Source organism: Astatotilapia calliptera, chromosome 12, assembly GCF_964374335.1.
Source record: "Astatotilapia calliptera chromosome 12, fAstCal68.1, whole genome shotgun sequence".
NCBI classification, from domain to species: Eukaryota; Metazoa; Chordata; class Actinopteri; order Cichliformes; family Cichlidae; genus Astatotilapia; species Astatotilapia calliptera.
Window position 1 is genome coordinate 16,487,514 of NC_137433.1, and position 13,442 is coordinate 16,500,955.

Sequence of the window (13,442 nt, forward strand, 5' to 3'; positions counted from 1 at the left end):
ACATTTAGTCAACATTTATCACAAATATTGGCAGGCAGGAACTCATGAGGCAGTTGACACATGATCTTAATATACATTTAAATAATACAAAATATACATTCATTCATATCTTGACACATGCATACTGAACCATACATGCAACCGTATACAGGGCTTTCAGAAAAACACAGTGAAGACAGAATTACTGTTTAATAGTACCCTTAATGAGAAATTTCCCACCCAAAGTGTACACGTTTCCCTCTGGCCTCAAGTACAGTGTATCTGTTTGGATTATTTTGGAGTGAATTGCACAGTTTTGGAGAAATTTGATGCCATCTCTTGAACAGAAGTGGGCTAGATGGCTCTCACTTTGCGGTGCTGAAGGTACCTAAAAATCAAGCAAGTTCAACTCAGCCAAGCTTTCTTTGCATTAACTGGTTAAAAAGCAAACAAAAAGAAACCCTAAAAACAGCTGGTGATAACGGGTATCACAGCGTCAGTTAGTGACTGCATCATTTGACTCTTTTTCCTTAAAATACATAAACTCAGCACCTCATATTCCAGACAGTGACATTATCTGACGTGGTGCTAGTACATATCCATCCATCCATCTTCTTCTACTTATCCAGTTCAGGTTTGCAGGGGCACTGGAGCCAATCTCAGCTGTGATATAATGAGAGGGAGAGTACACCCTAGCTAGTCTGTCACATGCCTAACACAGACAGACAGATACAGCAGTAAAATATAATGGTAACGATGTTGCAAATAAGAGGAGAAAGTAATGACGATATATATATATATCATATGAACTCATTATCATCAAAATCACACTGAGTGGTAAACACACTCGCCTATAGATCCTCGGTTCAATTCTGGGAACCCAGCCTGCGAGGGTCACAAGCCTGGATAAAATGTGAGGGTCATGTCAGGAAAGGCATCCGGTGCCAAATCAAACACACAGTTTCATCCACTCTGACGACCTCTCGGGAAATAAGGGAGCAGCCTGAAGTACCTTCCAATATACTTATTTTATCATTTGGTGGGTCTCGGTGCTGCTGTTTATTTCTAATGTGACAGCTGTATGTTAGAGCTCATAAACTTTAAACCTGATATGCTTAAACATCACAGGTGTGTACATAAAAGAGCTGTGGATATCACTTGTCGCCAGCTTAAAGTGAAATTATTAATTATATAGTCTACAAATGTAACCAATTCATTTTCTAATTTGTACTCTATTAGCTGTATTTCCAGCAGTGTAAAGAGACTTAGCAGCAGATTAGGACCACAGACGTTCTGCATCACCAACCGAATGTATGCAAATTCCTGTCACAATGCCACATACACTTTGTGCTGCTGCAGCTTTATAGCTGGGCTTCAGTGCGTTAGTAAAGTATGGCTTCAAAAAGTTGCATATACAAAACATATTCCTTCAGCAAGGAACAACTTTTTTCACTGAAAGCAAACTGAAAATAAAATAGTGTAAACACTGTGCTTCCACCTGATCCTAAAAGGAAACTGATCAGATCATGCTCCTGACCGGGTCATGTGTTCAGCATCAGTTACCGTAGCAATTTAGCCAGGTAAAGAAGAGAGGCACCTTCGGGGACCCTGAAAACTCTGACTCGAGTTACCTCTGGTTGCCCTGTGTCATGTAGGAGCCGTCTTCTTTCATACCAAAACAATCCAGTAGATAAACAGCACTGCAGGCCGAGGAGGAGAACATGTATACTTGATCAGGGGCGAACTTTCTGTTTAAAGCAGGTCTTCCTGAAAAAGTCTAATTCTTAGGATAACATTAGTTTTGGCTATTATCTGAGCCTGAGAATGGGGGAGGAAAGCCGGGAAGAGATGCATTATTTTACATATTAATGAATATTACATAATGAAACAGTGACTGGCACAGGGGCAAATGAGTCAGGTTAAATTAAGACTGAGGTTTCTGGTTGGGAATGTAACAAAAAAACAACTGCAGGCAGGATTCATCTACATTTCTAATTGTCTCGCTTTCCTGGAGGCAGTTTATCTGAGCGGCAGGAAAGGGTCAGTAATACGAACAAGCTTATATCTCTGTAGCATTAACAGTGGAAACAAGTGGATAATTGGTTTTGTGGGGAAGGAAACGAAGCTACAGGAAATTTCAGTGCTATCATGTGGATCTGAAATATAATAAGCATACTCTTTTAATGGTTAATAAAATAAAAATAAAAACACACTTCAAGTGTAAGAATTGACTAACACTATGGTGCATACACACTTTATACTTAAGCTGTCCAGCTCAATGTGGCAGTCTTCTAAAATCGTACACAAACAGAGGGAAGGATATGTTGGGCATGTTTGGTTTGCTCACCTAAAACTGGAATGTTTACAGCAGGCAGTAAAAATAGGCTCATATGCAAACGAGACTGGAAAATAAACCTGATATTGATTAGCATCGGAGCTGGAAAAACAATCCGCAGTCATCCTGTGATTTCTTTAAATGACTGCAGCCTGTCTTTAGTGTTGCATTGCAGTCTGCATTGATTTGATTTTCACTTTATTTCTATATCTGCTGAGCACTCCAACAAAGGAGATTAAAGTCAGGAAATCTAATCTAACATAGTTTTAGCACCTGCTAAAGTGGGCTCAGAGGAAGCCCGTGCCTGGAAAGCATGGAGCTGTGCAGTGTGAACACATTTCAAATTTATAAAAAAAAAATAAACACAGAGAAAATAAATACTCCATACACAACATACATTACAAAAAAAGAAAACAAACTTATGACCCATCAAAGGTTTTCACACAAAGTATTGCAGGAAATTTTTGTTCGCGGCTATGCTTGTCACATTCTACCTGTTAAATAACACTTTCAGCCTGAGTGTGATTGATCTCTCTCTCTCTCAGCATTCACAGTGAAAAGCAACAGCTCCGGTATGCTGTTCAGTGCAACCGCCAGAGAGGAAAAAAAGTAGATCTGAATGTGCTATGGTCACTGGTCCGTGAGAAAACAGTGGTACTGCCACACATTAACACAGACTGCCGAAAACTCACATACACTCTCAAACTCTCAGAGCTCTCCTTTGACACAAAAGAAGTTGTTGCATTCCTCTGGCTACCAAAGATGAGTCTCCCGGATCTCAGAGATGATGTTATTGGCTTTTTTAAGCGCCTGAGAAAGAAAGAAAGAAAAAAAGAAAGAAAGACAGAAAGAAAGAAAGAAAGAAAGGCTGGTTAAATTGCTGGCATTAAGACCGCAGAGAAAAGAAAAAAAAGAAAAAGAAAAACAACTAGCTGTTCCACGATGTTCAGAACCCATTCAGAGAACAAATTGCATCATCCAATTTTACCTCAAGCATTTGAGCAACCTCAGTCCGCTGCTGTGCTGTGTCCTGTGACTCAATGAGCAGCTCCTGGAGCAGTGGCTGTTTGTAAAGCTGACCCACCAGCTCACTCTGCAGATGTTCTTTCACGTAGTTCACCAGGAAATGCATCACTGTCTTGGGCACACTGTAGACACACAGATCGATGATATTTACACTAGGGCTACTATTCTGAATTTGCATGCTTCCACCAACCAAGAAAGCTGTAGTCTGACTAGAAACTAGGGCGAGGGACTCCAGAGTTAGAGCTGAGTCCCTGTTCAGATCATTACTGCTGATTTATTTTGTGCTTAATCTCATATTTAAAAAAAGAAACAACTTCACTAAACTAATATTAAGAAACACTGATTTGTATGTATGTAGCAGCTGTATGAGAACAGACATCACTGCAGGAATCAACATCTGCACACTTATTCTCTAACAGAGCACCACAGTTAAGACAGACACATACAAAATAAACAAAAAAAAACACCCAGAACAAAAACTCTTATTGCTAATGCTGATATATTTAATCCCCTTACAGTAATTGAAGTAAAAGTAGGGAAAACAGTGCATGAGTTAATATCCACAGAGACTAAATCTAATATCCTCACTAAATGTGTCACCCTCTAGTTTACATGTAAATATAACCCCTGCATCTTTTTTAGAGGAAAAATAAAAGCTCTCATTATATAAGAAGCCTTTGTTCATGTAGTTAGACTGCTCTTTCAATGCAGCTCTTTTATCTAAGTAACAACTGATAAGATAAAAGGTTAACAGCTGCTAACCCTGAGCCACACTGACAGCACCATCAGGCACATCTAATTGTGAAGTTAATACACGCACGCAGTGGCACGCTTGCTCTCGGTGCCCTGCGGCCAGGCAGAAAAGATGCAAATGAGGGAAAAATCTGATGGATTTCATTAAAAAACAACATTTTCATCTGACCAATACATATCAGCACTGATCTAACATTAAAAGTGTTGGGAGAAGAAGAGCATCACGATACGTCTCACCTGAACAAACACAGCTACAAATGTTACACCTGAGCTGACATTTAGACTTGTACGCCTGTCGTTCAGGAAGCCTGAACACACTTTTCTGAACTTTTGACTGAGTGGCTAAGCTGCCTGTTGGAGCCAAGCCCACCCCTGTCCATAGATAAAACCAGTCCATGCAGGCAAATGCAAGTAAATGGACTTAAACTGCATCATTACTTTAATATAACCGGAGCAGACAACATTTTATATACGAGCGAACACTTCACCCAGACTTTCAGTCAGGGAACATTTCCCCTAAGGAATAAATCAGAAACTGCTCTCTGAACACAGATCGTACAAGCACTCGCATTAAGCATCATCAGGCAAAAATCCATCAGCATGAGCTCCTTCTGCACCAAAATACAGCTCCGCGGGAACCACAGTGGTCACAGTAGTACTCTCAGACCTTGAGGGAGGATTTAGCAATGTCATGTTTGATGGTATGAAATGGACAGTGACATGGCTGCGTGTTAACTATTTAAAGTTCAGGCTCAGTGTTTTAATGGGTCAGATAGACAGACAGCCTTCAGATTTTTGTGTTACTGATGTAAAAGTCTCTAATGATATTTGGTTAACCACTGATCAGTATCATCAATTCAGAAATGGCCAAGATATATGATCTACTCTTTTATCTAAGAGTTAAGGCCACACGGAGCGCTTTCGGAAAACACAAAGAATTTCCCAAAGTTTTTGGATCCAAACTTGTCGTCTAACACAGCGGTCCCCAACAATTTTTGCGCCACAGACCAGTTTAATTTCAGACAATATCTTCACGGACCAGCCTTTAAGGTGTTGCAGATAAATACAACAAAATAAAATGACCAAGACAAAAACTGTGGTATTTTGCAAATATAATAATAAACACGAATCCACTGTGTAGTTGTGTAAATTTATTAGCAGCGTCCTTCTGAAATGCGCCAACAACACTGAGAGTAACATAAGACCCAGGGAAACCGAGTTAACGATAAAAACCATAAATTTTACACCCGAGCCTCAACTCTCGCGGCCCGGTACCAAACGACTCACGGACCTACAGCGCACTTGCTGGAAAATGCAGTGGTCTGATTGGTAAGCGAAGTTATGCTGCCGGCCCAAAAAATATTTTTAACGCTCAAAACATTTGAACAAATACATGTCCAGTGTATAAAAGCCTTTAAGCTCCTGAATAATAACCAGAGAAGTGGTTTTACAGAATGCTGTCACAGCAAAGCTGAACTTTGATCTCAATTAATCATTTTGTCCTATAAGAGACAACATAATTACCACATGAATTATTGCGAGTTCAGTAAGGTCATGTCACTTTTGACCAACTTTATTCTAACTGAATGTTTGTGCCAAATTTGAACTAATCAATAGCAACAACTGAGCTTTGAACGTGATGTAAAGGGGAAGTAGGGTCCCCTGAGGTGCTCTGGATTTGTGCCAGTCAAACCTGTCTTGGATGCTCTTGCGGACAATGAGGAAGTAGCTCTTGATGAGACGCTGGATGACCTCACAGTCCCTCTGCTCCCTCGAGCTCAGCTTTCGGGACACTGGCACAGCCTGACAGAGAGAAGGGCCAAGCAAAATATTAATACTGACCATCTGCAATGACTTCAGTGCTTTGTCATACTGCTAATCCCGCTACTCACTGTGTCAAGGAGGTTAATGGCCTGGCCTTTGCTGGGGCTCCCAAAGCCTGCAGCTGCAGCCTTTTCTTCTGTGACCTTCTCGTTCTTCCAGCGCTTCCCTCCGTCAAGAGCCTCTGCCTGAAAACAAGCAACTCAGAGGGTAAAAGACGGGTTTTTTTAGGCTGGGATTCCACTAAAAACTCTGAAAGTGGTTTTAATATTTAATTATGAATTACACTTCAGCTTTTAAAGAGCACAGTGTCTGCTGTTTAGCCAAGCAGAAAAAAAGTCCCTGCAGTGAGAAACAAACTACTACCTGCTGACTGTTGACAGATGCGGAGACCTGCGCCGCATCCGTGAAGTCTGGATGCTTTGTGTTGATGTAGGCAAGCTCTATTGCTACTAAATGATGGACCTGAAAGTAAAAAAAAAAGCAAAAAAAAAAAGCATCCAGTGGGATGACTAATATAATTAATATAAAAATGATGATCTTGCTTAAGCTGTGGATTACCATTTCATTAGTAATCGGCAAGCGTTTCCGCAATAATCCAGTCACTACTTCCACAATGGAATCGTGCAGCTTGGGAAATCGAAGAAGCTCCTTAAAAATGCAAAGACACGCTGTTGTTTAACACGGTTCTGTAATAATTACTGCGGCACTATTTTCTTTATTCAACCATGTGTAAAGTGCAATATGATCTGTGGTCCCACCTGTGTACTGAAGGAGGAACAGTGCTGGATGATCCGCTGCAGCTCTTCATGAACCAGCTCCACGCAGCGCAGACTGGGCTCCTCTAGACGCTTAATTTGCCGCTTCACCAGCAGCTCAAAGGACACCTCGGGCACAAAAAGTGCTGGCCGTGGGCCCTGCAGGGCAAATATCATACATACATACAAACACAAATACACACCAGCTCCAGACTTGACTAGAATTAGGATTTAGTAGAGCTACACAAACAGAAGCGAGAAGAAGCTTACAGTAGCATTACGGATAGCAGTGAGGATATCGAGATCAGTCAGGCCCGCCAGAGGGTCGATAGACTGCAAGGTCCGGCCAAAGGTCTCGTGGAATATGTAACAGATCCGAGCACCTCCACAGCTGCAGAAAGAAGAGAAAGGTGAAAGTTGTGATATCAGTGCTGTGTCTCAGTCCTGCGTGTCAGCAATGCTAGCTGTGCCAAGCTTAAATGCAGTCAACCAAAAAGGGTCAATATTTGCTCCCCATGTATTTTAATGAATTAATCATCAAATGGTAAAAGCTGCAGAGTGGAATGTGCCAACGGAAGATGCTGATACCACTTTAGTTTACACCTACATTAGCACGAGGACATTACTCTCATGACGCTCGTCAAATGTCTCGATGCAGTCTCAATCATCCAGGTTTGCAAATCCCAAAAAGTGGATTCTGTTCATCTGGGTAGTGCACCTACCCTTGTCGACCCTTCTGTCGACAAGGGTAGGTGCACGGTTTCACTTAACCAGAAGGACTGTCGTGAAAAATTTTGTCACTGCTCACTGACAAAAATACTTATGAACCCCTACAACAAGACCCAGGTAGTGGTTACAGGAAGAGGGTGATAGATTGTCTGAAGCACTTAGATTAAGACAATGCTGCTGACCAGACCTCATACCACAGGCTACACCCAGGGGAAACTACACCAAGTCTGTATGGTTTACCTAAGATACAAAAACAGGGTGTACCTTTAAGACCAATTGTCTGCTCAGTCACGTATAACATCTCAAAGTTTCTGGCTTTGATCCTCAACCCGTTGATAGGCAGCTCTAAACGCTATATCCAGAACACTTTGAATTTTGTTGAGAAGCTTAGAGATGTCATAATGGAGGCAGATGAAACAATGGTCTCATATGATGTTACGTTTCTCTTCACTTGTGTTCCAGTCACTGAAGCAGTGAAGGTAGTTCATAAGAGATTACAGGATGACCCCAACCTCAGCAGCAGGACCACTCTCAGCACCGACCAAGTGTGTTTGTTTGTGGAACTGTGTCTTCATTCCACCTATTTCAAATACAAGTGTCAGTACTACAAGCAGAAACATGGGTGTGCCGTAGGTTCCCCAGTTTCACCCACTGTGGGCAACTTGTACATGGAAGAAGTGGAAAACGGGGCTCTGTTATCCTACCCTGGAACACCCCCAAGTCGTTGGTACAGGTATGTGGATGACACCTGGTTGAAAATCAAACCTCAGGACGTACCACAATTCACTGATCACAATAACTCGGTGGAGAAACACATCAAGATCACCATGGAGGTTATGAAGAAAGACCGCCTTCTTAGACTTTGAGATTTCCATTATTAAGGGGGAACATTTAAAAGTTGATGGGTAACGTAAAGTATTTAAGGTTTGACCCTCATCACCCACTGGAGCACAAACTGTGTGTCATAAGGACGCTACGACAAAGAGCGAACAGCATCGCCACAGATACAGTGGCCAGGGAAGCAGAAGAACATCATATCAAGAAGGCTGAGGAGGGGGCGTAATGGTATATTTTTCACGTTTCACCAGCTTACAGTGCTGTGATTGAAGCCATTCCCCACCTCTCTGTGAATAGTACTCAAGGCCATTGATCAGCTGTCATTGACCAATGGTCTTTGATCAGTGGCTGTTGATCAATGTTCATAACAATTTCATATTAATGATCAAGAAACTGACCTCATAGACCATTGTTCGTTAGTGGGCTAGCTTCAGTCATTATGCAAATGTCCTGTTTAAAAGGTTGGGGAAACCTGCAGCAATCAGCTGAGACTGAAGAAGTCACTTCAGTGAGCGACGAAACGTTTCTCTCACTGAAAACGTCCAGATGAACAGAATCAACCTTTTGGGACGCTCATCAAAGTAAGTTAAAATGCAGATTTGTGCAACAACTGCTGTGTTGAGCAGAAGAGTTAAGGCATTTCACTAAATCAGAAAACAAAAGCTCCACCAGGTGCCACTAGAGTGTGGTCAGACTCACAGCTCTGAGGTTTGTATGTGCCTGGCTGTTCCCTCTATGGTGTTGCAATAATCGCTGGCAAACTTGGTGACTATCTGTAGCAGGGTGGCACTGTGATCCTCTACGGGCTGTCCGTAGCTGTTGAGTCTTGCCTGGTACTGGGCACTCAGCACAGTCACTCGGGTTTTGAGGTCTGGCAAGCAGTCCCGGATGTGGTGCATGAGCAGCCTGCTGAGAGTTTTGGCCAGATAGCGAGAGCCAGCACGAGACACTAGCGAGGGATAGTGGCGCTGCAAGAAAGCCTGCTCATCCTTCATTGAGTCCTCCAGGCTTTTCTGAGTATTTATGTCATGCTGGCTCCTACAACAAGAAGAAAACAGCGAGTTCAGTAAGATAATCAGAATATTAATACTTTTAATTATAGATCAACAAGCAAGTTTGTTTCTTCCAAACCTGTTAACCACCCCGATAATCCCAAGCCTGACTGGAATGACTCGACCCAGAAGGACCTCCAGCGCATCGGTTCCTGCATCCATCAGGTCCAGCTTACTGACCACCAGCAGTGTTCGACGGCCTGACAGACACCAACACAACATTCACAGATCATTCAGGGTGAACGGTTCCCCCATTTAATCATTCTCTTTATCACCACAGCCAAAGGGAGCACATGAACATTCATTTTCCTGTCAGCAAGGTTTTTAAACTGTAAAGACAGGCTATATCAGTAGCATGAAATTACTTCTTTCGACGCATTTGATAATTTAAAAATGAAAGCATGTTATGTAACAATTTAAAAATGAAGCACGTCATGCAGTAAACACAGAGAGAGAGAGAGAAAATTAAGATAAATTCTGAGGAAAAAAAACCCCCCTGTATAAATAATGTCTTACCATCTGTATCAACCTCACGAGCCAATTTTAGTGCATCAGATGTGGCCAAGTCAGAGTTGGCAGGGGACACTGCGAGGATAAGGCAGTTTGGATTGGAGATAAAGGACAAGATCATCTCTTGCACTTGAGCCTCGATGTCCTTTGGCTGGTCCCCAACAGGAACCTAAGACAACCACAGCACACATTCGATCATTATTAATGATTATCTAACGTCACTGTGTTTGCATAAATCATATCCAGTCAGCATCCCCGTCAAGAGGCTGAATCTACCTTAGTAATTCCAGGTAAATCAACCAGAGTGAGATTAAGAACTTTTGGAGAGAAAATCTTCAGATATATGGGCTCAGGACTGATCCCCTGGATATGAAAAACAGAGAAAGAAAATAATGAATCCAGTGGAAACAGCTGAACCTGCAGCATTACTGAGCGCACATCAAAGTGTTCTTCTCACTTTATTGTCGCCTGAACCTCGTTCAGTCTCTGCTTCAATTTCCCGACGAATTTCCTGAAAATCTGTGAAGATCTATTAAAAGAGTGAGAAAATTACACATCACATAATCCTAGCACACAATACAGAACCAAAGCAGTGTACATATTATTTGAATGCCTAAGATAAACAAACCTGATTCTTGCAGTGCAGAAATGTACCCCATTCTTCAGCTTTGACACCTGAACAAATAGGAGTAAGTGTGAATTTTAACACAGATAAAACTAAGACTTTGAAGAGACATTATGCTAATTTGAATATAAGACAAAGCCACTTGTGTTCATACTAGACGCAGAAAGATCAGGCTGAAGAAAATGTCAGAAAAGAAATGAAGAAGTTAAACAAAGACAAGTGCATGCAGATCAAATGTAGAGAGACCTGGGTAGCTGTTTTGGGCATTTTGCTTAATCCCATTTCCTGAAAAGCCAGTGAAGGAGAAGAGGAAGAAAGAGAGTGTTAGCAAAGCAAGACCATAAAAGGAATAGCAGTTAAAAACAGTGAGAAAAGGTGCACGTTAACTACTGCATGCAGTATACACTTTAATAACAACCTTCTGTTACTCTATTCTCCTCATTCTTCTGCATACCCTAACTTCCTAAACTTGACTTTGTTTTTTTTAAAGGAATATAACAGTGACAGATTTGTGTTTGTTTACCGTTCTCGATCTTCAGCCTCTCCTGCAATGGGGGGACATTAACAAGCTGCAACACCAGGGGTCGTCTTGTGACTATTCCTGATCCTCGAGGCAAGAAATCCCGTCCAACCAGGCTCTCCAACACAGAGCTCTTTCCACTGCTCTGTTATGACACATGATAAGACCAGTTTAACCCTGATACAGTCATCTGCAAAGTTTTCATGCAGTGTGGATACGCCATTGTGAATATAATAAAAAAAATAACATGAACCCAGTTTACAGCTTCAGCTACAGCATACATGACAGATGATGGAATGTTATAGATAAAAATTTGAGAAAACTGCATCACCATTGAGCTTTTTACTTCAAGCTCTCTTGGGCAAACTTTTTTGTCAATTCTTTAAGCAGCCTTCAGAATTAGTTCTCCAGGCTCCATGAAGGACATTCAAACCTCTTCTTCGGATGTTGTCTGCCTTTTGTTTTGTCAAGATGATACCACACTGCTTCAATTATGTTGAGGGTTGGCCTCTCCATACCTGATAGTGTTCCATTGTGTGTGTGTTGTATATCCAGGTAAACTTTTATTGCATTGGCAGTGTATCTGGGATCATTATCATCCTGAAAAATGAAGCCACCGCAAATCAGATGCTTTTCAGATGGCACTACATAGAGGATCAAAATCTGACTGCATTTTTCTGTGTTCATAATTTAATCAATTTTGATAAGACCACTGGCTGAAAATGCAGTTCTAAACCATGATAGAACTTCCACGGTTTTACAGTAGACACTCACTGTAGTGCCTCCCTCCTGACATCTCTGTAGATGATTTGAACCAAACATTTCAAATACGGATTCATCACACGATAAAACCTGCTGCCATTGATTTTCAGTCCAGTTTGTAATCTGGGATACCTCAGTGTTTTCTCCTGGTTTCCTTTCCTTAGGAATGGTTACCTGACAGCCACTCTTCCACTGACAACCCTGATGAGACTTTAGTGAATAGTCAACTGAAGCACCAGATGCATCTCTCAGGTTCTGTGTCAGGTCTTTGATGGATTTTTTCCCCTATTTCTTAAGGACATGACTTTCAGATGCAGTTCATCTGCTGTAGATATTTTTTTTATGTATACAAAGTTTTCAGCTCTTTTGGGATCTTTTTCACAGATAAAGAAATGGGAATAAAATATTTTCACTAACAAGATGCCCAAAGATACACCTCAAAGCATGTTCTGTAAGTTAGTTGTCTGCTATATTGCTCAGGCTTTGAGTTAGGGAATAAACAAATTAACTTAATGAACAAAACATTTCTGTAAAAATGCTCAGGTACAAGGACTTGACTGAAAAGGAGTGAAAAAAGTAGGCAGTCTCCAAAGAAGAACTTTGATAGACCTTCAGAAAACCTGAAGAACTATTGTTCAAGACTACTTTAATTAGAAGACAGCCTGGCTGCTTGGAAACAAAATATAACGAAATCATGGGTAGCTCAGACTTTTGCACAGTACTTTAGATGCGTCCTAGCCTACCTGAGATCCAACCACGACTATCTGAGGTAACTGTATGATCTCCGCCCCCAGTGTTAGAAAGACCTCCTGCAACCGGTTGATGGTGGGAATGAGAGTTTCCATCCTTCCAACAGACGGTTGCTACATTGGGTTTTTTTTTTTAATGAATAAATTAAAAACACAAACACACACACACAGAGCAAAGATAAAACAAACTTCAAAATAGTTTAAAAAAAAAACAAAAGCAGTATAGCTTCGTCAGAGGGAGAAGTGGTCCTGATGAGAGGGGTGTAACACCACGCTCAATCCTCCCAGGTTAAGCACCAGTTTGAAGTGGCATTTTAAGATAAACACTGGTTACGAGTTGTCAACTACTGGGATGAAACCAGGTCTGACTAACAGTGCAACAAATGGTGGTGACAGCACAAACCGAGACACTCGATGTTATGTGCCAACTATAGCTTGCTAAATCTATTGGGTAAAGGGAGGAAGTGAAATGGATAAGCTAGCTAACTGCTTACACTCGCTTAGCTGCTAAAGAAACGGTACCCGATGCTGACCTCACCAATGTTCAAGATATATTCCTTCCTATCCAAGTTTCCTGTTCTTCATAGTTTGTATTAAAACAACGCGTTAACCCTTCATTCTACCCGAAATGTCATCCAAAATTAGCAGCATAAAGATACAGACCGTCAGTTGATCACATAGGCGGAACCGTATTACTCAGTCAATCCAATTGGTCAAAAATTTGAGTCACGAGGTTTCCTAGCATCTGATTGGCTGATATGTAAAGTCCCGCCTTGTGAAACCTCAAATCAAACCACACTGCTTATACATTTATATATTCTGACACTTAAAAAGCACACAAGAAAAGCGGAAAGATAGGCTTTTTTTCCCCCTGTGTTTTAATATCTGTATATATAAACATGTTATTTACATACAATGGCCATCAGTAAGTTACAGAATAAAACATGTATGAACTTTGCACAGATGGTTATAACAGGAAACACCCA

General features: G+C 41.3%; 1 protein-coding gene across 8 annotated transcripts; it reads right to left on the reverse strand.

The window, feature by feature from the left end:
• Positions 1-2,638: 2,638 nt before the first annotated feature.
• Positions 2,639-13,163, reverse strand: LOC113033207 (dynamin-1-like protein). 8 transcript variants are annotated; one of them, XM_026186729.2, is made up of 18 exons: positions 13,120-13,163; positions 12,451-12,570; positions 10,949-11,090; positions 10,672-10,710; positions 10,429-10,475; positions 10,258-10,329; positions 10,077-10,163; positions 9,807-9,969; positions 9,370-9,490; positions 8,938-9,276; positions 6,943-7,063; positions 6,676-6,831; positions 6,476-6,565; positions 6,281-6,379; positions 5,986-6,102; positions 5,787-5,896; positions 3,303-3,462; positions 2,639-3,124 (listed from the first exon to the last, which is right to left on the reverse strand). In XM_026186729.2, exons 2-18 carry the CDS (start codon positions 12,550-12,552, stop codon positions 3,068-3,070), a joined length of 2,022 nt encoding a protein of 673 aa, XP_026042514.2. In that variant the 5' UTR covers positions 12,553-12,570; positions 13,120-13,163; the 3' UTR covers positions 2,639-3,067. The 8 variants fall into 8 exon arrangements, with proteins under 8 accessions (XP_026042514.2, XP_026042512.2, XP_080143617.1 ...); XM_026186727.2 differs by having other exon boundaries at positions 12,990-13,131; XM_080287491.1 differs by having other exon boundaries at positions 6,281-6,565.
• Between the last annotated feature and the right edge of the window lie 279 nt (positions 13,164-13,442).

Excerpts from the sequence above, each read along its gene's own strand:
- LOC113033207 (XM_080287491.1), bottom strand. The coding sequence starts at position 12,552 with ATGGAAACTCTCATTCCCACCATCAACCGGTTGCAGGAGGTCTTTCTA. Across the intron at positions 11,091-12,450 it reads TAGTCGTGGTTGGATCTCAG|AGCAGTGGAAAGAGCTCTGT; the intron begins GTAGGCTAGGAC and ends GTGTCATAACAG. Across the intron at positions 9,277-9,369 it reads ATTATCGGGGTGGTTAACAG|GAGCCAGCATGACATAAATA; the intron begins GTTTGGAAGAAA and ends TTCTTGTTGTAG.